The sequence below is a fragment of the Camellia sinensis genome, chromosome 6, assembly GCF_055761805.1.
Source record: "Camellia sinensis isolate YWXY chromosome 6, ASM5576180v1, whole genome shotgun sequence".
NCBI lineage: Eukaryota > Viridiplantae > Streptophyta > Magnoliopsida > Ericales > Theaceae > Camellia > Camellia sinensis.
In genome coordinates this window covers 194,033,275-194,057,816 of record NC_138966.1, presented here as the reverse complement: position 1 = coordinate 194,057,816, position 24,542 = coordinate 194,033,275, and the positions used below count along the sequence as shown (strand labels likewise).

The following is a 24,542-nucleotide window of genomic DNA, read 5'->3' as shown; positions in this document are numbered from 1 at the left end:
GATCGTTGTTCTACTACAGGATTCTGTTTCTTCTTTAAAGCTGATTAATGATATAGATGATGTGAGGATGTGATATTCATAATGATATGTGTTTTTATCATGATGTAGTTTTAGTTTTGGGGATGCTTATCTATTTAATGTATTCAGCATTAAGTGGATGCTCCTTGGCCTAATGTATTGTTGTTACCGCTTTGTTGTACTTCAATTGTTTTACATTATAGTGTTTTGGTTAATACAGCTTCAAGATGAAGTTATACTCTCTAATGCTGAGAGATTGCGAATGACTCAAAGTAATGTGAAATTGGTACTCTCTCTTTTTCTGTGTGCGCACCCTCAGTTTGCCCGCATTTTGGGTGCATATCATGGATTTATAATATTCAATTTCATACATGTGATTGCAGCTTCAAAGGCACTTTCAAGCTGATACTCTTCCCTGGATAAAAAGAATGAGACAGAAAAAGCAAGGTCTTCAAAGGCGCCTCTCAAGGGTAGGACCTCTTTTGGCTTTATTATTTATTTTACTTTGAGAACGGAGATGAATGTTCGAAAATTCGTTATACAAGTAGTAAGGACGTGTCTGCATGGCCGGGTCAATTGTCGTTGTCTTCTGTACTCCAAGTGGTTAAGCAACATGGTTGTGAATCATTTTGGTAGTCTGTTTGAACAATTTTGTCTAATTTGCGTAATCTCTCTCTCTCTCTCTCTCTCTCTCTCCGGTACATTAGAGACCATAACTTTTTGGAGGGGGCAATCTTGCCAGTGGCAAGACTTTAACCCTAAAGCTCCTAGCTAGGTGCAAGGGTTCAAGTCTCTACCTATGCTTGATTTCTACCAGATCCGCTAGGCGACGCATACATTTGTTTGCTTCGCGTTCTTGATCATTCATGTGAAAAATCAATGCATGTAGCACGGTGTACTTGTTTTTCTTATATGTTTGTTTGTATGTGGGGGTGTCAAAAGGTCATGAGAATAATAGAGGCATTGGAGGGTAAAGGTTTCAGAGTGCCTTTAATGAAAGGTGAAGCTGAATTGGCTAAGAAGTTGGCTGTAATAACTAGGCAGGTTGGTGTTCCTCGTCTTTCTTGTTTCATACATCCTATTCTTGTTGGCCTGTGGAAAAGCATCATATTGATTAGCACATACCTATACAGTTGAAAGGATCTAGAGCAGAGCTTTCTAGGAGGGTCCAAAATCTGCTTACTATGGCTCGTGTTCAGGCAAATGGTGGTGGTGGTGGTGGTTCCATTTATCTTCCGGGATCAACCAAAATACATGATCAGAGTCTTGTTGATATGCAGGAGGTGAGTGCCAATATTTGAAATGCTATTCTTGAGGCTAGAAGAGGTAGATATGGCGATTATGAGTTTTTCGTTCTTCCTTCTGCAATGTCAGTTAATAAGTGTGGATATGTCTAGAATGAAACGCATGGTTGTAATTTGTGTTCATTAAATGTGTGATGCTCTGATAAATTATAGTATTTTCTGATGCAGGTTTTACAACAGTAGACAGAAGCCATTGCAAGGCTAGGTAATGTGTTGAAGCGGGATATCAGGGACATGGAGATCATAATGGCTGAGGACAAGGAGATGACAGAAAATGGGAGTTAAAGACTGATATCTTGAATAATGGAAACAGTTTTTGCAATTTTCTAATAATGATTTTGGCGTTAAGACACCTTGCATTTGACTTGCTAGTGAAGTATTTTAAAAAAAGTGTTACACAAATTGCAATTGATTAGAGACCATTAGTTTGCATTTTAATTGTTGAAGGAGGGGTCATGTATAATCCTGCTGGACATGGCTAAATTCATTACAAATAATGCATCTGTTAGAAAGACTGGACTAATCTTGATTGCATCTGATTTTCATCTGAAACCATCCATAATCGATCCTCAAAATCCAAGCGTGAGGTTCAGCTCTCCAAACTTCCTGTTAATACTAGGGCCTTGTTTTGGTGAAAATTGTTTTTGGAAATCATTCTTTTCGCATTTGTAGTTGTTTGGAATGACAAAATGAAAAATTAAGCTTATTTGAGTAAAAAATATTTAACTTTTTGAATGGTGAAAAATGTTTTCTAGACAAATTTTAAGCCACACTATTACCATCCCATGATCATCATCACCACCTATTTGACCACCCCACCACCTTGCCGCTGCCGCCACCATTGCCATAAATGCATTATTTTCACCACCTCACCATCATCACCAACACCGCCACTAACGTATTAGTTTCAAGATTGTAATTAAACATAAGAAAACATTTTTTACGAAAAAATTTAAAAACGTTTTCCCCTGAAACAGTAGAGCCTAACAGGAAATGGTTAAATCCAAAAAGAAAATTGTTTGAGAAGCAAAAATAAATGCCATAAATATTGGCTTGATTTTGGGGTCATTCTTAAACAACAATTTTTAATGGGGTCCATTCTGGTCAGCATATCAGTTGGTTTCATCCATGATCAATGTAAAACCAGCCTGAGAGAGGAGGATATTACAAACTCTCAATAACATCATCCACATATCACAACCAATAACTTCAAACCTTACCTTTCAAATTAACTTGCGACAATAAGTATAGTGCATATCTTGAATTGGAGAGATTATACAGAACTAACAAGTTGATTTGTTTGTGGTCTTCTTTATCCTCTAATGACTTTATAATTTTCTTAGAAAATTACAAAATTGAGTCCCAAGTTCCGAGCATTCACTATAAGCTTCTACCATGATCAGCAACACGAGCGATGTCCAGCCAGGAAATACGCGTACACCTTTCCCCTTACTTTTCTTTTGATCAAACTGTTCCCAAAAATACCGTATCTGCTGGTAATTCTTCACAACGTTTTTGCCATAATAGAAATGAACAATATTCATCAGAATTGACTGAAGAGTTTAGATCAGAGGCATTGATTAAGAACTAAAAATGTCATACCACTTACCTAATCAAATTGCTCCTCAAGTCATTATAGATGATCTTGGCTTTGTCTCTATACGGTCCATTTTCTGCACGTGTCAATGCCATGCGTTCAGATTTTATTGAAAATCAGAGTTTTTTTTATTTTTATTTTTAATTTACAATAGATAAATCTATGTTTGTATTTGTGTACCTTTAGAGTAATGGTGAAGCGAGGAAAGAATCATGTAGTTGATGTTCATCCAAATTGGGCCTCTCCAATAGGGTGCATCATGCTCCGTGTTGTATTTCATGTACATTGAGCTTTGGCATACAAGAGGAGTTTCACAAATTAATTTCTTTAGTAGTTCTAGAATAAACATGATATCATGCAAATAACAACATACACTAGAAGTTGAGCACACAAGTGAATGCGTGTGCAGAAATAGAAGACAGTTGTCACCGTCTTATGAAAAAAGAAATTTAAATGTAGATGGAGGAGAAAAAAATTGAAATAAGAAACTTCACAGTTACATAGGTGGGAATTTGGGCATGAGAAAATATGTGACATAAGCGCTCACACCAAGTTGATCGTGTGTTTTATATAATAGAATAGATGTATGGATAAAGGAGCTCATAAATGATGCACTACTTGAGAAACTTCCATCACCTTGTTTTGGAAAGAGAGCGGAGTCCATAATCAGTCCATAAAATGCTCCGGTTTGAAATGAGATTCAGCTGTTGTTCTAGGATCGTTGAGTCCTGTATGTGTATTTGTAAATGCGAATGATATGTAATCACCAATTGAAAATAACATTAAGGCTGTATTTGGATCATGGATTTGGTTAGTGATTTGCTGAGGGAAAAGGAATGGAAATGTGAAATAACATCAGCTCGTATTCCATTCACATTTCTCTTCTCATTTCCTTTCCCTACACAAATCTCCACCTAAATCCAAGATCCAAACACAACCCAAATGAAGGAATGGGGATTTTTTTTGTTGAATCAGAGCTTCATACTACGACAGTGTAGAGGTAAGAAACACTAAACAGAAGCACAAATAGATTGAGAAAACATTGCTTCGTGATGAGATCCTTCATGCAACTTACAAGTGGAATAATCTTCGCCACAAATGGGAAAAGGCAAACATAGCCAATATGAGGAACAAACCTCAATCTTGGCTGTTCTAAAGCTTCCTGGACGAGCTCTCGACTTGCATAATGGTTGTTTCCCATTACTTCTCACCAAATCAAACGAACCTGGAAGGATTAATCATTTTTTAAGACTATGACAATGTAGACAGTTCTTAGCATTTTATATTATGGTTCAGTTGCATATAATAATTTCGTGAATTGTAATTATTGTGTATAAGTTGAATACGAGTTCTACATACACAAAAATTGATCAGTTGTGTCCGGTTTTGTGATCCTAGACTTTTTCAGTTGAATATAGGATAGTGGTACCATAATCTAAAAGGAATAATAAATGGGCAAGGAGCATACCTTTACCGTGTGATTTCCAAAATCCAATTAAGTTCCATGTGCATCATCAAAGTGCATCTGCAAAAACATTAAGCACCTTATTTAACTTCTTGAAACATCAGTTCATATTGAATTGGAAATAATTTTTTGATAGAATACAAATGAATTGCAGCAAAGAAGATTTCCAAATAATTATAAACTTTTCTTTTGCTTTCTACCCAATTATAGAACTACCAAAAAAAAAAAAAAAGGCATCACCAATTACAAAAGATTATAGAAGCTCTAGAAGAACAAGAAATAATGCTAGATAACATAATGAACTTTGCACAAACCTGATTTAGGATTTCAAAATTCGAGAGCAGCTTAGCTGTTGAATCATATTCCTTTCCTGCATTATTTCCATTTGGAGGTTTAATATGGCAAGACATGAACCCCGAAATGCAAATGTCTATTCCTATTGTCATACCTTCCCGAGTTCATGTTCCTTCTGAAGAAGCTTTGAGATTGAATGCATGCAATCTGCTGCAAGAAACATCCAACATCTAAGATCCAAATGACGTTCATCTTCAATTGGGTGCGACGCACATGGATAATGATCCAACCCAGAGGTCAGTGTCTGGACATTCCAGTGACAATGTTAATATGGTAACACAACCATTGGTGTGTTTGATGAATAAATCTGTTTTAAACATTGGTAATGTTACTAAAAGGGGAACAATTGGATAAATAGATGGAATAAACTATGATTGGAGATCCAGAATCACCAGCATTCGTGTACTTCATGTAGTTACACAGCTAGTGGTTTCAAAGGTTCTTCAATGAGTTGATTATGATACTCTTGTTTCCTCTTGGATTAGAAGAAACAATCTTTGTAAGGTTTTTAAGTTAGAGGATGAGTGAAAAAGAACAGAATGTTGGAAGAAGAACAAAAATGGCTTAGGTAGATATATGGTGAACCCATAAGTTTGATAGGTTAGAGCAGGTGCACTGATTAAGGGATTCCTACAGCATATTGATTAGGATCAATTTTGATCTGATTCAGCTCAACCTTATGGATTGGCTTTAGTTGACTTGTATACATCATGTACAGAGGCTGCGCCCCTTTATGTGTTTTTTTTTAAATTTTTTTTAATAATTTTTCTTCTCAAAAAAGGAAAAAAGAGAAAGAAATAGAGATCCTACTAGTGTACAGGACTACACAACTCCCAATATTTGAACCAAAAAATACTGCTTGAGAACTCATATTCCATATCATGCCCAATATTGAATATCATTCCCTGTTTAAAAGCCCATAAGTAAAAGGAAATAACGAGTATATTTAATTGGAAAAGATCACAAAAACCACATTTTTTCACAGCCTTTATCACTGCCCCCATCACAATGAGAGGGCAGGGGAAAAGTTGGTGTCCTTAGTAGGGTTGTATTTAATTATTCCGGAAATTTCATTAAATCATGTGGAGTGGAACCTTAGGATTTAATTCGCGCATGGTTGCGTTGTCTCTTCCATGCCAAAAATAGCTGCTCATATTCTTGCCTGTTAATCAAAGCACTGACTTAGAAAAGAAAATACTCACAGAAGTAAGAAACATATCAGCATATATCTTATCTTTCTCAGAAATAATGATCCAAGTTGAAACATATTTTGCAGGAATTGTGAATGTCCTTTTTTTGTTTTTGTTTTTTTGATTAGCAACAAAGAACAAAATTCTACTAATAATAGAAAAAATGAAAAATATTCAAAATGAAAGAAAAAATAAATTGTGAATGCGTTCTCTATATAGTCAAACTCAACAGAGTCGCAAGGATCTTACTTTGCTTGGCTACATGAATAACCATTCGTCCTTTTGCTCACTTCTTTGCTATTCATGGTTTAAAATGTCTGACTAAAGGGGTAGCAGGGTCCATCAGACACATTGTTGACAGATCAATATGATGTGAAATGTGGAAAGTTTATCCTATCATCAAGACGTCTAGAGGAGACGGGCAACATCCATTGGAATGCCCAATTTTGGATTGGTGGTAGAGTTTTCCAGTGATATCTCCAAATGGAAAAAATTAACAATGCTAGGGATATTCAACTAACAATCTTATTACTAACACAACTCATAAGCTTTAATGGATCTACCATCACTTGGCATGGGACCTGCATAAACTTGTAAGTGTGTTGATAAAACTGTTAGTATCCCTAACATTTCTCAAAAATTAATCACCCAATGAGAGAGAAATAAAAATAAAAATAAAACTCCAGATTTACCTAATTGCGTAGTATTAAACCATTGAAACCATGCTTCAAGGCGAACAAATGCCCACTCTAAGACAGAAGAAATCCGATCCCTCTCGGTGGCTGTAAACTTGTTTCTTTTCATGCCACAAACTAAATCTGAAAAAAGTGAAGTTTTGAGCTTTGATTAAAAAATGTCTACATCATGATATATATATATATATATTGTGATGAATAAGGAATTTTTTTATTAGAAAAAAGCACCAAGATGATGCTAAAGAACATCATGATATCATATTATTCTATAGCAAATATATGAACATACCAAGAATACACACAGATAGACTATAGCTCAACTTAAATTAGAAAGAATGAAATATTACAAAACTTCAATACTGAAAATAATGCATAATTACAATTGGGTTAGATGTCGCTGACCAGGTACAGAGAAGATGTAAATAGAGTTAATTATTGGTTTTATGTGGATGTATGTTAAAAGGATCATCTTCAACATGATTACAATGAAAATAACCCTTTTACTTGAGAAAAAATTCTTCAAGCTCACAAGTCATAAGCCCCCTCCCCTCTTCTTTATTTATTTATGTTACAAAGTATTGTTGCAGCACATACAGTGAATAGTTGAAACACTCTCTTAAGTTGTGACCAAATGATGAAACATAGTTTCTGATATATAACATGTTTTCCTACCCCTCACAATCAAGTTGTCACTAGAACCCTACAACTTCATATTTGAATCATCTGCTGTAATTTGTACCTCAATGCAAATAAATGATCCATTTAGATGTACCATACATTTAGTTATGAACTTATATGATTTAATGTCATAACCAATACTATATTAGTCATAATTACTATCATATTGACTCATAACTTAGTTATATTCAATTATTTATTTATACCATATTACCTCATAATCAAGTCATAACTAAATTATTTAAATAATTTAACTCTCAAATAGGCAACCGGTGTAGCTGGTTACAAGGGGAAGCAAAATTGCATCAGCCGTGTTTGGCCCTTTTGTTGGCTCTTCTCCTCCCTCTTCTCTTCTGCCATAGCCGAAGCTTCCGAGGACTATCAGCCTCGTCGGCTATCCGGGCTTCAACCATGTCGACATCTTCTTCACAAGCTCTCACTCTCTGGATGTCTCCACTATGGGTTTGTGAGCAAAGACCTAGTCATCGTCTTTTCCCTTCCCTTCCAGTCGAATCGAATTTTTTCGAGAACTCTTTTCTGTAGTTCAGGTTTGTTGCTAACTCTAAGCTTCATTCAAATGTGCCGTTGGTGCTTTGATTTCAAAACCCTAACCATTGAATATCTGTTATTAATTTTTTTTTATCAGTCAAAATTAATATCCATAGCTACCCAAGATAGTTGTGCCATTGGGGCTTTGATTTCAAAACCGTAACAAGTTGTGTAGATAGTTGCTTCCATGCCTTACAAGTTGTGTCGGTGTATGGTTTCTATGTTGTTCTTTTTCTTTAATTTAATTTATGTGTAAATTATGTACACCAACTGTTTGCTAATATGTCCTCGAAAATAGAAAATAGAAAATCTGTTGGTGTCTCAACCATGAATAAAGAGGCATTCTAACTACCAGCCACCAAAATTAACAGCTGATCTTCCTTGGAACAAGTTGCATAACACAATGATTTTTATGTTCAAAACAGACAAGTGAAAACAAATTTTGTATTATTCTATGATGTGGTTTATTGAAGAAAGGAGTATTTAATTACATAGCTGGAAGTAATACCATATCTACCATAAAATATTTCACTTCCTCAAGTGGATTTAATCAGAAAAAATGTAAAACATTCATTCTACTGGTAGATTCCAATACCTTGTGTAGTGTAGGGCCTTATTTTGACAAATTAATATGGCAGATAGACCTCCTGCAAAACATAGATAAATTCCCATCAATCAAAGCTCTTTCAAACAGAATTTTATGCCAATTAACAAAATGAAACTGGGACCAAATTAACAAAATTTCAATAGGCGAATGCATACTAAGACGAGTAGTTCACAGACCAAATTGGTTGAAGATGGTAAGGTTGCTACAGATTCAGTCAGTCAACTCTCGGGTAAGGTTCATTCACTTCTTCGAAAAATTCAAGCCTTTGTCCCCATGCTTGATGTCTACGCATTTATGGATGTGTTCGTAAACGATTTATTCTTTATGCTTTGATTTTAATTTTAATATATTAATTATGTTTTAGAATTTTGATTAATTATAAATTTTAAGATTTAGGAATGCAACAAAAGTATGTTGAATTGGAGTGAAGGAGAATTGGGTGAAAGCATATATATGTCAAGTTTTCATTGGGTAGTTATTTGAATAAAGGAAATGGTTCTTCCTGCTTAACTTGCATTTTTGGAAACGCTGTTAGTTACAAGGAAGTTTTTTTTTTTGTTTCTTATTTTCAACGTCAAAGTAACAGCTTGATAACTATTGTTCTTTTTTAATTGCTTTACTTTCATATGATGTAAATTGTTAGTATTTTGTCTCTTTTGTGTTTTTGTTCTTGGTTTTCTTCTCCTATATTGTTTTAGACGGTTAAGATGTGAAATAATTTTCTCTTGTTTTCTTCAGTACATTTGAGGAGTTCATTACATTCATCGGTGAGACCATATTCACCTTCATCTTTGTGTCATTCTTTATTCTTTTGTGACCCGGAAATTAATTGGGATTGAAATGTTTAGGGATTAGGAATTATATTTAGAAGAATATGAAAATAGCAGTAGCAAGAATTCTTAGGACTAACTTAGGAATGCATCAGAAGTTAAAAATATTGTTTCTTCATTACATTTGTGAGTTTATCTTAATTTTTTGAGCATACACCATCAAGTCGAATAACTGATTGATAGGATCTTAATTTTTTGGGCATTCTACTCATTATACTTGATAGAGCTAATTCTCAGAGCCATTTTCCTATCAAGTATGGCATTGATGGCTTGGATGGGAGTTTGATGGACCCTGATTAGCAACCATTTGCAATTTATTATTGAAAAGAATGACTGATGTGAGATGATATGCTTGATGCCTTGTGTGACTTCATAATAATGAGATGGTTGATTGCTGGCCACTGGCCGAGTTTATGCCATGTTCTTGTGTTAGTATACTTTAGGTAAAAAAATCTTTCCTCCATGTTTCAGGCCCTTTGAGTTTGAGGTCTGGTAATTGTAAGGAAATAGAAATGTGTATCTAGCATATAAGGCCTATGCTAAAGTATGTATTTAGTTGCTTAAGTTGTTGTTGTGCTCTTAAAGATTAAGAAGATGGTGCTTAGGAGGGATAAATTTAAGATGTGAAAATTGTGATCTTTGCATTTGCTTTGCTAAATTGGGAACTGTTAATGCATCAGTTATCATTGACCAGATGGGTTTTGTTTATTGGTTTTGGAGGGTCTGGTTTGATTGAACTTTAAATGAGCTTAAACAACAGATTAGGCAGTGTGCCGCTACAGATTACGCGGTGTACTTTTCACCCAAGCTTGTTCCTCAAGTCATGAGATATTAAGAAGTGTAAATTGTTCAATTTCTTTGTTGCAAATTACTCTCTAGTTTATCAAATAAATTGTTCAATTTCTTACAATGAATGTTCGTTTGAGTGTTGTATCTTCCTTTATTCTGCAGTTTGCATTGGGCTAAACTCTGTATGATTATTTGGCTACAAATCCAAACAATCTGGTATGTAATTATTTGGCTTGCTGTTTCTTTGTCTTCTATGGAGATGTCATTACTTGATTTCTATGCTTCTATATTAGATTGATGCTTGTTATTGCCCAAATTCTATTTAATATTTGGCTCAGCCTATGTATTGTCTTTGTTTTGTTGTTTTGCTACAATTTTGTCTTTTGCTCGCCATATGTTTGATAATAATATGCCCAAACCAATAATAGCATACTTTCATTGGTCACTTACTGTTATTGATTAGGAAAAACAACTTATTAAAATTGTGTGTAACTGCACATGCAATAGCCCTCGTGTCTTTTGTGTGCACTATGTCAACTTATTACAATTGAAGGAATAGTTTCCTATTGTACGTCTTTAGTTTGGGAAATTTTTCCCTTTTGTATTCTTTTAGTAGCTGTTGGTGTATTGCCTTGATTCTTAAGGGCAGAACCATGTATAACAAAGTTCCCACTGGAAATTTGCAAAATCTAAAATGATATACACTCCACATGCTTACAAAATATCTAACTAAAATATCTACCTAACTAACTCTGTTACAAAAAGTTGAACTAACACTTGACTTGTTTGGTTTGCAGGACAACATATCTCTAGTTTGGTCTTGGATTGAATCCTAGATTGCCGAGTCTTGCCTGGTTGCACTAACTGTACAAACATCTCATTCCTATGGGGACATCATGTTGCTTGCAAAAGCCTCCGTGTCCAAACAGGTCACTTTTCGTGCTCCATGTGTTTTGGCTTTTACAGTTTATCTTGATTTTAGGTTAGCAAAAATGATCTTGTACTTCACTTAAACATTCTATGAAGTGCTAGATTTCAGCTCTTAAACTTAATTTGATGGCCTTTTTTGCAATGGACCAAGAATATTTGATGTAGCTGCAATGATGGAATTTACATTGTCTCCTTGAGATCTCATAATGTTTTAGGTGTAGGCCTTGAAGCACACCATTTAACGCTTATAATTCCTCTCTTCCAAAATAAATAAGTTGAATTAATGTTTTTATTAATGACTATTGATTAATCTATATATATTACTGAATGGAGGAAGGATCACAGATTAATTTGAAAAAATAGAGATGAAAAATGCAGCAGAAAAGTCTTGGAAAAATTAATGTGCCAGTAAAAGGTCTTGTATTCCTTTAGTTCTAGCAAGGAGATTTTTTCATCTTGACTGGAGTCTTGAAACAGATCTTTAAAATGTAAATATAGTATTACTTCTATCTATGTTAATTGGTTTCTTTTCTATGGTTTCAGTAAATAATGAATTGTTAATTAATGGAACATGAGAAAATAAAATAACTTGGAAATGAAATTTAAGGTCGTAATTTTGTGGAAGAAGAGTATACAATATGTTAATGTTTGGTGTGTTATGTCTAAGTCATAGCACTTGACATGTAGACCTTGAACCTTTAGTGAAGGTGTGTAGATAAGCCAAATCAAGCAATATATCTGGCTGTCCAAATTCTTAAGCATACTTCTAGCTGCTTAGCCTTGGCTGGTGAGGAGTAGATTGTTTTCAAACTTGGCAAGAGCTAAGCCAATCTTACTCAAGTTCAGCTCAAAGTTTTCAGACAAAAGATTGAGCTCCTAACCTTGGATAAGCTTTACGTTGTCGAAAAGTCAAAAGAATAGGGGCCTTTGGGTAAAATGTGGGAAAGAAAGGATTTTTTTGTCACGGTGCATTAGAATGGATTCTCACTTTGTTTGTTCATCAACTTTAATAAAACTCAAGGAGTAAAATTAGCCTAATGACCTGCCTGATATTTGGTATTGGACAAAAATTCCCACAACCTGTCATGTCTTACTTCAACTCTCTTTCACATAGGAAAAACAACGCCCAAATAGTACACATTAATGTGTGTTTGGGAGGAGAAAGATTGGGTACACACCTAACCTTTGGCATAGTGCACAAAGTGGCTACCCTGAGACTTAAACCCATAACCTCAAGGTTATTAGGCCAAGATTTTACCATTGAACCAATGGTTACCCCTAACTCTCTTTCACATGCATTACTAAAAATATTTTAGTGTACTCTCGTTTGCCAAGTTTGATTTCTTTCAAATTGGGTTGATTCATAGAACTTGAACTTTGTTCATTTAGCTCAACAATCTAAATTTTGCGAGCACTAAACAAAGTGTACTCAAGGCTCTAGCTGCTTGGTTCTTTTAACAGTTGTAACCTTGAGGTATGGTGAATCTTGCCTAGACATGAGCTTTTGGTGTGGTTAATTTCTAACAGCCTTCATTTCTCCGTTGTATGTTTCCACTTTGATGGAAGAGTATTTTTTTTTTTTTTGTGCCAAATATGCCTTGCTCCTTCCAGGGAGTATATATGTTGTTTGGCAACATTGTGTTTGTTCATAGTGTTTATTGCCTAGCCCTAGAAAACTGTCCAGGAACTTTCCCAGATGCAACTTTAGCTTCTTTGTTTTCTTTAATATTTTTTCATATTTACTTGGAAATTTTTTTGTAAATTTTTCATTTTGTCTACTAACTTCTATACAAGCCTTTTTTCTAATAAATAATAATGCTAAATTATTTAAAGAGTCATGTTAATGACAGCGCGATGGGCTACCAATAAGGGGAAGAAAAGCCAAAAAAACTCTCAATGTGTTTTTTACACATCCCAAAGCATTTTCATGCATGTATTCAGATTTTTCACAAATTTGGATACACTTTTTACACGTCCACTGGTACTGTTAACAGCCCAAAGGCTGTCTTTAGCATTTTTCCTTATTTAAATTATTCAAATGTATTCCATGTCCAAGAGATATGCTGGAAGACTCATAGGAATGATGGAAACAACCAGTAGAATACTGCATGTTTTACAAAACTAAGTTGCATCTCTCTCTCTCTCTCTCTCTCTCTCTCTCTCTCTCTCTCTCTCTCTCTCTCTCTCTCTCTCTCTCTCTTTGTGGGGGAGTTTGAAGTCTTCTATGTACACCCTAATTTTTTTGTGATTTGTATGCTTTGTAGGAAAACACCCAATTGTGTCTTTACACAAATATGGTGAGGTTCAAGAAAAACCCATATATTACATCAAATTGTATATAGTTCTCTTTAATCTGCATGGCCTATTACGCAATTTGATGAAGTTACACAAAAACTCATTAAAAATTCACAGCAAGAACCTGACACACAACCTTCAAAGTCTTCAAAAAGTTTCAAAACAACAAATCCACAAAAGAACAGAACCACAATAACTGATGCCATTAACAAAACTCAGAGAAAAATGCACAAAACCCAATACCATAAAAACTAAAATTGAATCAAATAATTCAAAGAAAATGCAAAGAACTCGCCAAATGTCCACAATTCAAAGTGGTGGGAAAAGGGAATGAATACCTTGGAAGAAGGCTCAAAGATAGACCCAAAAATTCCAAAAGATGATGAAGCAGAGGACTCCTTGGAACTGAAAAGATCAGAAGTGAATGAGGAAGATGAAGGAGAACCCATTTGCTTATTCGCGTCCATATTTCTCTATCTTCATATCTCTCTCTCTCTCTCTAAAACTCTCTTTATATACCCACAAATGAGAGTAATGGAAGAGAGAGAGTCAAATATGTAGAACAACCACCATCAAAGAACACCCAGAAGGAACGAAACAGTCGACAAATTTTGCTAAGAAACAAACAGAAAGTGCAGACGAAAACAAATGAAAAAGAAACGGAGAGAGATATCGCTAATGTGTTTGTGTTTTTGTGTGTGGGAGAGAGACGGAAATCAAAATCGTTTCTTATCAATTAAGTATTGGGTAGTTGATTAAGGAAGAAAGTGAAAAACGTGGGATCTATTTTTTTTTTTTCCAAATTACTTAAATTTCACGTGGCAGCATATGTAGAGGCTTCAATAGACCAAATTCAAGCCTCACTTCTAAGCCAGGCTTCGTGACACCAAAGTAGATGCCTTGAAAGCTCACAGGGTGGTTAATGCGAATTTGGAAACATCCAGGGACGATGGGTCTCTATGCACGTTCACCATTTGAAGATTCGTTCAACAAGAAAAGAAGACTCTCTCGCGAGCGAACACTAGGGTTTCGAAAACAGTGAGCAATGTTTCTGCCTCCAAGTCGTAATGTACATAGATCGAGCTCTCTATCTGAAAGGTTAAGCTCCTCAGATTTCTGAATCAGAGAGACAAAGACGAAGAGGCTGCAATCTCAAGCAATGTACAGTGTATCGATTGATGGCCAAGACCACGAAGCATCGCGTCCGAGGAAGATTCCACCATCGTCGTCCCTGTTATGGGCCCGAAACCTTCGCCATTACATCGGATCCGGTTCTGGTCTCGGTTCTAAAGCATTAATGGGTCTGTATTTTATCTAATTCCTTGACAATTATGTGTTTTGGTTGATCAATTGCGAAACTCAAAAAACCAATTGGCAGTTATGACATGATTGAATTTGAATAGACTATGTAATTTCACAAATTTGGCTATCTTAACAGTGTTTAAATTTGTGTCTTTTATCTGAATTTAGTTGTCTATACAAAAACAATTTTGCTGTTGTTGTTGTTGTGATTTTGTCAGTATAATCAATGCCGTGGTGGAATTGGAACCAGCTTAAGGTGGTTTCCAACTCAAAATTCAAGGCTCGGATTCCTTGCTGCCAGTCTTTTACACTATGTTTGGATTTTTAGGGGAGAAAAGAAAAGAAATAATTGTGATTTCTCTCCCTCTTGTTTGGTTAAGTTGGAAAGACTCCAAATTGTTTGGATAGACTATATAAAAGAAAAGAAAAGAAAATCTTACAGTTTATATTACCAAAATAACCGTTTATGTTTTTATTTCTTTTGTTGGTAGATGGACAATTAATTAGTAATGTTCTTATTTATTTTCTCTCCCAATCTCTCCAATTTGGAGAGATTCAAAAAGTGAGTTATGAGAGAAATCAATAGTTCCATTTCTCCTCATTTATCTCCTGTTCAGTAATCCAAACAAGTGATTAGGACCCAGAGAATTTGATTTCATTTCTTTTCTCTCCAAATCACTCAATCCAAACTAGGTGTTAATGATTTGGGGAGGTTGAGGCTTAAAATTCTGTTCCGGAGTTTGTGGGTCATCCACGATAAGGGGGTTATTCATGTGGGTATGGATTATACATTTTTAGGATTTATTTTTTTGGTCAAGCTTGATGGTAATGTTAATGTTAATTCATGTGGGTATGGATTAAAGATTGCATGTTGACAACATATTTATGTTAGTTAGTTATCTCAAAATGGGATTTCTTTATCTGTTGTTATTGGCGGCTTGTATATGGCATTTTGTGCATGAATTACATGGCAGATGTAAACATGGCCATGATTACCACGTGCATGTTTCTCTAGTAGTATAACTGTATACATTGTGCTTTGATTTATAGAACTTGAGACAAAGAGAATATTGCTTAATATTTTCAAAGAGAAGCAGCAAAAGAGTGCTGAAGCTGGCACAATTCCAAGCTTCTATAAGAAGGTAAGCATTGTTATTGTTGCTTAGGTGTTTGAGTTAATATAGGCCAGGTGATTTTGTCACTTTCTTTCTTGCTCTTTTTGCAGACAAAATTTGTCCATTTGTTTTGGTATCTACTTGGATAGAACTTGAGTGCAAATGCTGAAGGGAGAAGGTTCCTTATTTTCATATAGTTTTGTTCGTTTCGTTAATATGATAATGTTTTTTACCATTTTCATTTTTTTTTTTCATATTTTGTACTTACTTTAGCCTTTTTTTTTTGTTTGTTTTCTGTTTCCCCTTTGTTCAGAAACCAGAAGAAGGCTCCATCAGTCACAGGGTCCAGAGGGTGGCTAAATATCGTTTTCTAAAGGTATCACTTACACTTTTCCTCGTTTGTTGACTGTTGTTAGTCATCATCACTTAATCAATTCATCTTTGGCAGATTGAAACAAGCGTATATCTCTGTCTGTTGGTGTGATATTGGAACTCCATATTGCCATTTTTGTTTTTTTTTTTTAGATTGAATCTTACAAAGTTTATTGGGTTGTGCAAGATTTCAATATGATTTCATTTGTAGTGACTAATTATTTGGTTTAGTATTAGGATGTGGATTGGCAATAATTCATCATTTCGTACATGCAGAAGCAATCTGATCTTTTACTAAATGCTGATGATCTGGATGCCATGTGGGTTTGCTTCAAAGAAAATTGTGTGATTGATGATGCCACTGGTGCTGAAAAGGTCTGTACACCTTATCGTTTTTATATAATTTTTCTTTCATGTTGCTAAGAATCTAATATATATGTTCAACTTCTTTGCAAAATGTCTACACTAGCAGTGGTAGTTGACTTATTTTCTTCTTTAGATTCTTCTGGATTTCTGACATGTCCTGATAATTTTAAGTACAATACTTTGTTGTGCAAACATTTTACCAATTCTCCGTATAGTACAATACTTTGTTTTCTTTCTCTCTCATGCCAGTTTTTGTATCTTGATTTTTCATTGTTTTTCTCTTTCTTCTGTCCATTTATTTTCTATTCAAACCTGACCGAAAGAAATGTTGTCTTTCTTTCACATTATTGAATTAGCGGACATTCACTGAGTGTGGATTAGACTGCTATAGCCACATCTGGTGCATTTGTTTTCTTAGATTTCTTGCTAACTGCTTGTTTAAGCTTACTAATTTTGAAGTTAATAATTTGGCATGTTTGATCTAATGTACAGATATTTGATGCTGTGGTACAACTCTTCTTCTTCTTCTTTTATTATTATTATTATTATTTTTAACTATTCTGATTATATCCCTCGTACAGTTACAGCCTTATAACTACTCTTTTGTTTGTTTGTCTGTTTTTTTTTTTTTCTCTAATGATGCTAAAACACGTCTTGTTTCTCATATTGTTAGATGAATTATGAGGACTTTTGCCACATTGCCTCTGTGTGTACAGAACAAATAGGCCCTAAATGTCGACGCTTTTTCAGTCCGTCAAACTTCATGAAGTTCGAGAAAGATGAGTCAGGAAGAATTGTCATCCTGCCATTTTACCTTTATGTCATGCATACGGTGGGTCTTGGTTTTCTATGCATAACAATGTCTTGTTTTCTATATGTGTCTGACATGTGTAATTAGATATTCACCTATAAAGTGTATTAAGTAATTTGAGTTAATAAGGCTCGTTGATACCAAGGTGCCTAATTATTGCAAAAAATTGTTATAGTAACTTTTTCTTTGATAAGTAACAACAGTAAAATGAGTAACACAAGTATATAGGAAAATAGAAACTTAACCACCACAACCACCAATAACATAAGCTTCATATGCAAAAGAAAGGATTCAGAACAATAGATAAACAAACAGCGACTGATGTGAACTTCAACATAAAGGCAACAGGCAACATAGCATACGGACTTTATCGTTTTACATGTAGTTGGTGACATTAATAACTGTCATTAAGCCACTTTGTTCTAAATTGATTCCCAATGGTGTGTGTTTTGCTCTGAAACCTGATTGATTTTAGGATTTGATTGTGTGTTTATTCGAGGAAGAAAAATTAAAAATGAATAAGAGAGCATGATCCTTCTTGTAACAAAATATCTCTGATAAATTACAACATTAATAATGCAACTCCACAGTTCTTTTATCACTGTGGTTTGATCACGTGATTGTGCTATTACAGTGAATGCGTAAACATGAGACAAGTTTCATCTCTCTCTGGCTTGTGTTAGTGTTAGTCTCTTTGTGGATCTCTCTCTCTATCTCTCTCTCATGTAATACTACTTTCGTATTTCACAAGCAGAGGTGTTACCTGATGCAATCTTCCTACAGAAAATCTCTGTAATTTCTTGCTTGTGGTTACTTGAGTTAGTTCTGCAAGTCCCAAATTACAAGACACATGAACCAAACTACTAAGTTTGGAAACCTTGTTGAAGGCTTTTAGACTAGGGAGCTAGTTACCCCTGAATTTGTTTTTGTAACCTCAATGCATATGTACAAGTTTTTTTACCAAGGTCGGCTGACTTTTAAACGAATTTCCCCACTTTTAAACATATTTATCAATACAGGTTGTTTATTCGAGTTGTGGTTTGGTTACATGACTTCAAATACCTTACTGTAACTTTTAAAAAAAAAAATTTGGGAAATAAGTTGAAAACTACTTTGAGATTGGGAAATATGATTTAAAATCACATGCACTTGGTAAAAAAAACTCGCATATATAGAACTATGAGCTTTGAAACAGAGATGTACACCAGAAATGGAACAGAGCTAACATAATTTTCTTCCCTGTGGGTTTGAAACAGAGATGTACACCAGAAATGGATTGAAGGAGGGAACTATGAGCTTTGTATTGAGGCCGTAAGAGATTGGGACATGGTGAAACCATCTGACCCTCTACGGATCACTCTGGCTGATCTATTGGCTTGCAAATAGGGTGGAACTGTTGCCAGCATGCTTGTAGATGTGCGCGGTTTCTGGGCCCATGACAATAGAGAGAATCTTCTCCAAGAAGAGGGAGAACCGGAAGAAGAATGATAGACGCACCGAATTCACCGTCAGGCATGTGTTTGCTGTATCACGAGAGTTTGCAGTGTCATATAGGTTATAATTTTGTGAAATAATGGCACTAGTGGTAGTGTTAGATTGGAATCAGGGGCCACAAAAAATTGAAGGAATACTTTTGAAATCATGTTTTATGTCAATCTAGGAACCCTGTACTGCATGATTTTTTTAACAGGTATATGGAAGGCAGAGCAAAGGTTGTCATGTTGTGGGTCAGATTTCAGCTTTTCAACATATTGATGTTCATGGTTAACTTAGTCCATCTCTGTTTGGCTGTAGGAGTAGACAACCCCCTTTGGTGCAAACCTATAGCAGTGATAAGAACAACTCAACTGCCGTGCCTGTAAGAATAATTTTGTATGAAAAGAAGTAAAGAGTAAGAACAAAAAAATTATCACATTTTCATGTTGAAAGATGAATAAGTCCATTTGTTTAGTTCTACATTCCTCGCACTTATTACATATCCTGACTTAGATATATACTTGGATCTATATTAATTAGAATAATAATTTCATTTTCTTCAACTCTATTCTTCTCATCACCTATTTCTATGTCCAAATAGCAATTAAAATGAAAATATGCCCGACTATTAAGGCTATTCTCTTTCATCTAATTTTGTATGATTGTATAATATTAATCTCCCTAATAATCCGCAATAACATATGATCACTACAAGTTTGAGGTGTATAATATATCATTTTCCATAAGTATTGAGAGAACTCAATTTTTTGGCAGAAAAAATAGCCAGTTAAATAGAACTTAAGGAAATTTAACAGTCACAATATCCATTAGCCAGTATAGACATCACAAACCATATAAGCTGGATAAAAATGCGACTGGATGAAACTGATAACAAGAATCTCCAATTAGGGTGTACTATTATTTGAATAAACACCCAGATGAACAAGGATAATCTTGAATGAGGAAACTACTCGCTTGTCTTCTTCACTTATTCTGAGGATAATCCAGATGAACATGATGCAACTCCACCCGCTTTGGCTCATTCTTCTTGGTTTGTGCAAATTGCGTGTATTGTTTTCAAGTCAGGCAGACATGCGCTGGATTAAGACCATTAAAACCATTGACTATCTCTCCAAACAGGCAGATGAAGATACAATTCCAATGACAGCTTGCACGATCCTTTGGAGCCATAGATCTTTTTGAAGAACATGACCCCCCAAGTTGCCAACAAAGCCTTTGAAATTTCTCTTCTGAACTTATTCTGACAATTTTTTATATTCAACTACAGTGTCGTATGTCTCAATGTTGAATGGACTTTCTGCAAAACACCTTAAGAAAGGCATACAGTTTTTGTTCATTAGAAAACTGTCATTCTGAGAAACAAAGTAATTATAGATCATTCTCACCTAAATAAAATGCTAATTGTTTTTAAAATTTAAAAACAAAAAATACATGCATACATAAATTAAGAATTTGGAAAAATAAATTTCTTATCTGGGCAACAAACAATCTTTTGTCAATTAAATGCAGATGATGTACCGGAGTTCATGCCAAAACATATTCATCCTTTCATGCAGAAAAGGTCGCAAAGGTTCAATAAAGTTATCCTCGAGAACAAATTGTTTGGAAGGGGCCTCGTGCTTCTCTTCAAGGCCTGAGATAAAGAGTGAGGATGCCACATGCACAATAACAGATGGATCTGGATCCCCAAGTATAGCTTTCAGTTCCCTATGAATCCATGGCTCTATTCTTTTTAGTATCCTATCTTTGACACCATTGTTTCCTGCTGTGTTCTGATGAAAACATAAGGGGGAAGTCAGCTCTCAAAAATAAAACCTTCCAGAAGGAAACAATTTTCTTTTCTTATTTTTTTTTTTTTTTTGGGAAATCAAGTGCAACCTAATTCAACAAAGCCAAAGCCTAACAGTAAAACTAGGTTCAAGCATAAGATATTATCCTACACAGTAATACTAGAAACACTAGCAAACATAGTAACTAAGACACAAGAATGGCAAAAATGGCATGTGACACAGTGTTGGGTAGACATACCAACTAGACACAAGAATGGCAAAGAAGTAAAAAATGGCACATCTCAGATTTTTTACAATGGACAGTGTATGGTTTTGCATACTTAGTGTTATGCGACAATTATGTGTTCATAATATCAATACATAGCACTCATCATGCATCCAAGGGAACAACTTCATAGAGGCTGTCGAAACAAGAACCCATTGTCCAGACAGATTTCTACGCATTCCAGACTCAATAGAGGGAGCATGCTTGACTGCCAGCTGAATTGGTGAACAACAAAGAAAATAAGAGAACCATGTGGTATGCAATTTACTTCTAAGGAAACAAAATTTTGGCGATAGAAGGTTGTGCAAATCTTTAAAACCCTTACGTCTTGTCAAACACATGGACTTTCACAGCAATATAGATTTATTTCAAGAAATTGGATAACAAATAAACAAACAGAATTATGTCATTGTCCTCTCTCTGAATCTCAGTAGCTTGGGCTAGTGAATATACCCGCTCAAGACAACTCTGAATCGTAACAAAGTTGACATTAAGTTGTGGTTTTGAATCCATTAGCTAAATACATGAATGATAAAAAAAAGTTCAAACAATACTAGCATATTTGCAGATGACAAATCAAAATCTGACTATAGGTTAAAATAAAATAAAAATTGGGGGGAGCAGAACAATATGGAGAATACCTAGCACGCCACTGAAGAACTCTCTCAGCAACAGAATTAGAAGACTCTGATCCTGACCTTCCAAACCATCTTTGTCTCGGCAAAGGCATCGTTCGCCCATTGACACAATCAAATTCTTCCCTTAATCTTCTGAGGACCCTAAGAACATGTTAAATTTCAACTGTAATTCGCAGACTCAAACACAAACCTCTCTCAAAAACCTAAAAATTCATTAGTAAAAAAATTACTATTGAAAACCTTTTATTTTATGTTTTCTGGGTTTACACCACACAAACAGAAATATTTCATTTCTTTCACTCAATTTTCCCACCAACCAAACAAACAAGACAAAAATAACAGAACCTTGCCTCTGCTCCTCAAAAGATATCTATGACTGCTGTATAAAACTTGATTGTGTACCTTTCTATCCTAATTTTGATTCTTATGCTTCAGGTTTTCCGGGTTTACAACAAGAAACTTCAAAATTTCCTTTCTTTCACCCAATTTTCCCACCAACCAAACAAACAAAGAGGACAAAAATATCAAAACTTCACCTCTGCTCCGCAAGAGGTTCTTCATGGCTGGCTGTATCAAGCTTCGTTATTTACCTTTCTATCCCAATTTTGACTCTTATGCTTCATGTGTTTTTGGGTTTATACCAAAATCTTCAAAATTTCCTTTCTTTCACCCAATTTTCCCACTAACCAAACAAACAAGACAAAAATACCAGAACCTCACCTCTGCTCCGCAAGAGGATATCCATGGCTGGTTGTATAAAGCTTCGGTATTTACCATTCTACCCTAATTTTAACTCATATGCTTCATGTTTTCTAGGTTTACACCAAAAACTACAAAATTCCCTTTCATTTTCCCCAATTGTCTCGTCAACCAAACAGAAGAAAAGAAATACCAGAATCTCACCTTCGCTCCGCAACAAGAACTCTTCGCCTGCTACGCAAAACTGCGACATTGAGCTTCCTAATATCCTCACTGATTTCTGGTAATTTGTGTTTGAGGAAGGTTCGAGAGGAGAGGTTGATTTGGGAGAACCAAGCATCGAAGACTGCGTTGCAGAGAGGACAGTTTCGCTTCAAATCGCTCCATCTGCGAATGCAATCGACGCAATAGGCATGGAGGCAGGCTGTGATCACCGCTGCTCTGCGATGGTCGATGTGATTCAAGCATATCGGACACGATTTGCCTCGAATTGCTGGTTCGATTCGCTTCGATAGAAATCTTTGAGGACTGGTTGTAGATGTATGCGTATGTAGCAGCGATCTTCGTGAAGACGAAGACGAAGACGAAGACGAAGACTCCATTGATTGACACTATGTTTTGGATTGAGTGATTTGGAAATGAAAAATGAAACGAAACGAAGAGATACGTATTTTTTTTAATTGTTTGGGTAATTTAAGTGGGGACGAAAGAGGGAAACGGGGAGAAGTTTTATTTTTCTTATAATCTTTATTTTTAACCTTTATAAAGGTTGTCCGAGAAAAGAAATTAATAAATTTTTATATTTTTATAAAAATAAAAAAAATAAAATGATTCAGTGTGTTCGGTTTGAATTTTTTGGATTAAATTTTTTTAAAATTAACTTTTTTGGTTTTCGTATTTTTTTGTTTTTAGTAAATATTTTTTAAATTTTAAACATTTTTTTTTACTTTTTTAGATGTACCTTACTTAGATGTATCTAAAAAATAAAAATTTTGTGTAAAAATATTTTAAAAAATTAATAAATACATAAAAATACAAAAAATGTACTGAATTCTTGTATTTTTTTTATATTTTTGGTATTTAGTGAATTTTTAAAAGATTTTTTGTACAATTTTTTTATTTTTTAGGTGTATTTATGTTAGGTGTGTCTAAAAAGTAAAAAAATTGCTTAAAATATTAAAAAAATTCAATAAAAACAAAAAAAATATGAAAAATAAGAAAATAGAATTTTCTAAAAAATGCCTTTTGAAAAGTGAAAACAAGCAATGTGACACTCAAGTTCTTAGGGTTTTTTTATATTTAGTAAAAGATTATTTTGATGATATAACATAAAAAAATTTCTTTTCATTTTTTTTTTTTTATGAAATCTAACCAAATAATCATTTCTTTTCTTTTATTTCTTATTTATCTAAATAAGAGAGAGATAAATCACAATTATTTCTTTTTTTTTTATTTTTTCTTATAACTTAAGTAATTATTTCTTTTCTTTTTACTCCTAAGTTCCAAATATAGGGATGTTTTGAGAAGTCGGTTAAAAGTCACTTCTCAACTTTTAATCTACTTCCATCTCTCACAAAAAAATCAAAAAAATTAAAAAATAATTTTTAATCATCTTCTCAAAACACCTCATACTGGGAGTGTTCCAATCAAGAAGAAGAACAAGAAGATGATGATGATGATGATGATGATGGATCGGGTAAAGACGGTTGGTGGGTTAGATGCTGGATAGGGTTGTAATTTTGGCCCATGGCCTGCGGGTGACCTGAAGCCCGCCTGCTGCCCGAGGTGGGCCCGGCCTGTGAAGGCCCGTTTAGGTCTGAGCCCATGCCCAGCTCGAGGCCTTGGGTTAGGGCCTGGGCCTGGGCCATCGTTTTGAAGCCCCGCCCCATTGACCCGCTCAAGGCCTACCCAAAAGCCCGGCCCGCCCGGCCCACCTGATGCCGAAGTATTATTTTTAATGAAAAATAATAAAATTTTGGTGGAAAAAAATTTTAAAAAAATTTAAAAATTGTTTAGACCCGCCCAAAGCCCAAGCTCAAGCCCAGGGGCCCAGCCCACTAGCCCGCCCAAAGCCCAAATACCCTTGAGCCTAGGCTTGGGCTTGGACCCAGCCCGATTTTTTAACGGGAGAGCCCACAAGGCCCGACATGGGCTCGGCCAGGCCCGAACCCGAATGGGCCGAGCCAGGCCAAAATTACACCCCTAATGCTGGATATAGATTTATAGGTCCGACCCTACCCTATTTGGACTCAAAGTCTGTGTCAATTCTCATTTTTAAATTTTTTTTTGTTTCCCAGAAATTATTTTATTGAGGGTTTGAAAATTCAATCATTTTTATCGTATTTTTGTTTCTGTTTATTTATGATTAAGTTTCTTAAAAGCGATA

At 34.9% G+C, this 24,542-nt stretch overlaps 2 protein-coding genes, 2 long non-coding RNA genes and 1 other non-coding gene across 11 annotated transcripts; 2 read left to right on the top strand and 3 right to left on the bottom strand.

Moving 5' to 3' along the window:
* Positions 1-2,922: 2,922 nt before the first annotated feature.
* Positions 2,923-3,651, bottom strand: LOC145793138 (uncharacterized). Its single transcript, XR_014333749.1, has 3 exons — positions 3,556-3,651; positions 3,100-3,209; positions 2,923-2,995 (listed from the first exon to the last, which is right to left on the bottom strand). It is a non-coding gene; the product is annotated as an uncharacterized LOC145793138 (long non-coding RNA).
* Positions 3,652-4,067: 416 nt separating this feature from the next.
* LOC145793136 (uncharacterized) lies at positions 4,068-5,001 on the bottom strand. Its single transcript, XR_014333747.1, has 4 exons — positions 4,833-5,001; positions 4,699-4,749; positions 4,388-4,444; positions 4,068-4,144 (listed from the first exon to the last, which is right to left on the bottom strand). It is a non-coding gene; the product is annotated as an uncharacterized LOC145793136 (long non-coding RNA).
* A 9,133-nt stretch (positions 5,002-14,134) lies between these two features.
* LOC145789259 (putative serine/threonine-protein phosphatase 2A regulatory subunit B'' subunit TON2) lies at positions 14,135-19,223 on the top strand. 5 transcript variants are annotated; one of them, XM_082875779.1, is made up of 7 exons: positions 14,135-14,602; positions 15,654-15,745; positions 15,829-15,896; positions 16,032-16,094; positions 16,322-16,465; positions 17,130-17,288; positions 18,524-19,223. In XM_082875779.1, the coding sequence occupies exons 5-7, from the start codon at positions 16,361-16,363 to the stop codon at positions 18,545-18,547; spliced, it is 288 nt and encodes a 95-aa protein (XP_082731905.1). In that variant the 5' UTR covers positions 14,135-14,602; positions 15,654-15,745; positions 15,829-15,896; positions 16,032-16,094; positions 16,322-16,360; the 3' UTR covers positions 18,548-19,223. The 5 variants fall into 5 exon arrangements, 2 of the variants coding, with proteins under 2 accessions (XP_082731905.1, XP_082731906.1); XR_014333739.1 differs by having other exon boundaries at positions 14,182-14,602; positions 16,367-16,465; XR_014333740.1 differs by having other exon boundaries at positions 14,461-14,602; positions 16,367-16,465; positions 17,173-17,288.
* On the bottom strand, positions 14,175-22,894 carry LOC114299436 (uncharacterized). 3 transcript variants are annotated; one of them, XR_014333738.1, is made up of 4 exons: positions 22,361-22,894; positions 21,461-21,598; positions 20,283-20,536; positions 14,175-20,072 (listed from the first exon to the last, which is right to left on the bottom strand). XR_014333738.1 is itself a non-coding variant. In XM_082875773.1 (3 exons), the coding sequence occupies exons 1-3, from the start codon at positions 22,756-22,758 to the stop codon at positions 20,497-20,499; spliced, it is 576 nt and encodes a 191-aa protein (XP_082731899.1). In that variant the 5' UTR covers positions 22,759-22,888; the 3' UTR covers positions 14,175-20,496. The 3 variants fall into 3 exon arrangements, 2 of the variants coding, with proteins under 2 accessions (XP_082731899.1, XP_082731898.1); XM_082875773.1 differs by having other exon boundaries at positions 14,175-20,536; positions 22,361-22,888; XM_082875772.1 differs by lacking the exon at positions 20,283-20,536 and having other exon boundaries at positions 22,361-22,887.
* Positions 17,991-18,121, top strand: LOC145794367 (small nucleolar RNA snoR104). Its single transcript, XR_014334290.1, has one exon. It is a non-coding gene; the product is annotated as a small nucleolar RNA snoR104 (small nucleolar RNA).
* Positions 22,895-24,542: the final 1,648 nt, after the last annotated feature.